Source organism: Pundamilia nyererei, unplaced genomic scaffold, assembly GCF_000239375.1.
Source record: "Pundamilia nyererei isolate P.nyererei 1_Seehausen unplaced genomic scaffold, PunNye1.0 scaffold00321, whole genome shotgun sequence".
Lineage (NCBI taxonomy): Eukaryota > Metazoa > Chordata > Actinopteri > Cichliformes > Cichlidae > Pundamilia > Pundamilia nyererei.
Genome location: NW_005187722.1, coordinates 90,207 through 91,684, shown reverse-complemented (window position 1 = coordinate 91,684; position 1,478 = coordinate 90,207). Strand labels below are relative to the sequence as shown.

Genomic DNA, 1,478 nt, shown 5'->3' with positions numbered 1-1,478 from the left:
CTGACTACAAGATGCAACTGACAAAATGTATTCACTAGCAGTCAGTAAATTTTGTAAATATGCCTTTGTTGTTTCAAATTAAAAGAACTGAAATTTTTATTTGTGTGACTAAAAGCTCTTTGATAATATATCAGCTTTCTCCTACTTTTGAGGCGGAGTCAGTGCAAATATTCAGACGTCTTCCTCGTCTTCCACCTACTTATCTGTCTGCTGTAAGTACGCACAGAATAGTGGACAGACAGGCAAAGTGAAACAAAATGGACTGTAGGACAGCACTGCTACTTTTAGCTGTCTACTTTGCAGGTAAAACTTTCCACTAAAACTAATTTCATCTTTTAATGTCATTTTACTTTCTAAATAATTCATTTTTTTCTTCATTCATTTTATTCTTATTGACAGGTGTTGATGGTCAGACTCTGACACAATCTGAACCTGTGGTTAAAAGACCAGGAGAATCCCACAGACTGACCTGTACAGGCTCTGGATTCACATTCAGCAGCTACGGTATGAACTGGGTCAGACAGGCTCCTGGAAAACGACTGGAGTGGATTGCTCACATTTACACTGATGGCAGTAGAACTTTCTACTCTCAGTCAGTTCAGGGTCGTTTTACCATCTCCAGAGACAACAGCAGACAGCAGCTGTATCTGCAGATGAACAGTCTGAAGACTGAAGATTCTGCTGTTTATTATTGTGCTCGAGAGTCACAGTGACTCAAAGTGTTTCAGCAGCTGTACAAAATCCTACACTGTGCTCCTGATTGTTGTATGTGTTTTGCATAATTGGTGTCTTTGGATGTCACATTTTACAGAATATTTTTAATAATTCTCAGTAAAGTCATCAACATTAGTCAGTAGCACCAAGAAGGTCACCTCATTATACTCACAGTTAATAAAGCAGTTGTTTATTTATTTTGATGATCATTTCAGGCCTAATGACTCAGGAGATGAGAACAGTTCGGCCAACAGTTTGAATTGTCACTGTTCTTTCAGTAACTTTCAGTAATTCAAATTATTTAGCTGAATTAAAATGTTATTTTTATTCCATCCATCCTTCCATTTTCTTACTCTTCTCCAGTTCGGTGTAGCAGGGCCCTGAAGCCTATCCCCCAGAGGGTGAGAGGTGGAGTATACCCTGGACAGGTCAGCAGGCTTTTGCAAGGCTATTTGTTATATGTAATTTAACTGATTATGCATTTCTTACACTTCTTTATTGTTAGAGTTTAAAATGACAAAATCTAAAACTGCAAATACTAAAGGAGCCAAAACCATCAGCACAGAATTAATAAAATTATCTGTGCTTAGCCTTTTTAGTCAATGTCCACAATAATTAATAATGATTAATAATTTAAATCTTTGGAAAATTTTCAAAATGCTTTTGCTTACAGGAAATTAGAATGAGATCAGACTGGCCCAGTCTCATTAAAAATAAATAAAAAAAACCAACGTCCTGCAGAGACAGTGGCATGTAACACATGG

At 36.9% G+C, this 1,478-nt stretch overlaps 1 gene segment (V, D, J or C); it reads left to right on the top strand.

The window, feature by feature from the left end:
- Nucleotides 1-225: 225 nt before the first annotated feature.
- LOC102206065 (Ig heavy chain V-III region HIL-like) lies at nucleotides 226-713 on the top strand. The segment is given in 2 exon segments: nucleotides 226-303; nucleotides 400-713. Coding segments are annotated over 2 exon segments (360 nt in total).
- Nucleotides 714-1,478: the final 765 nt, after the last annotated feature.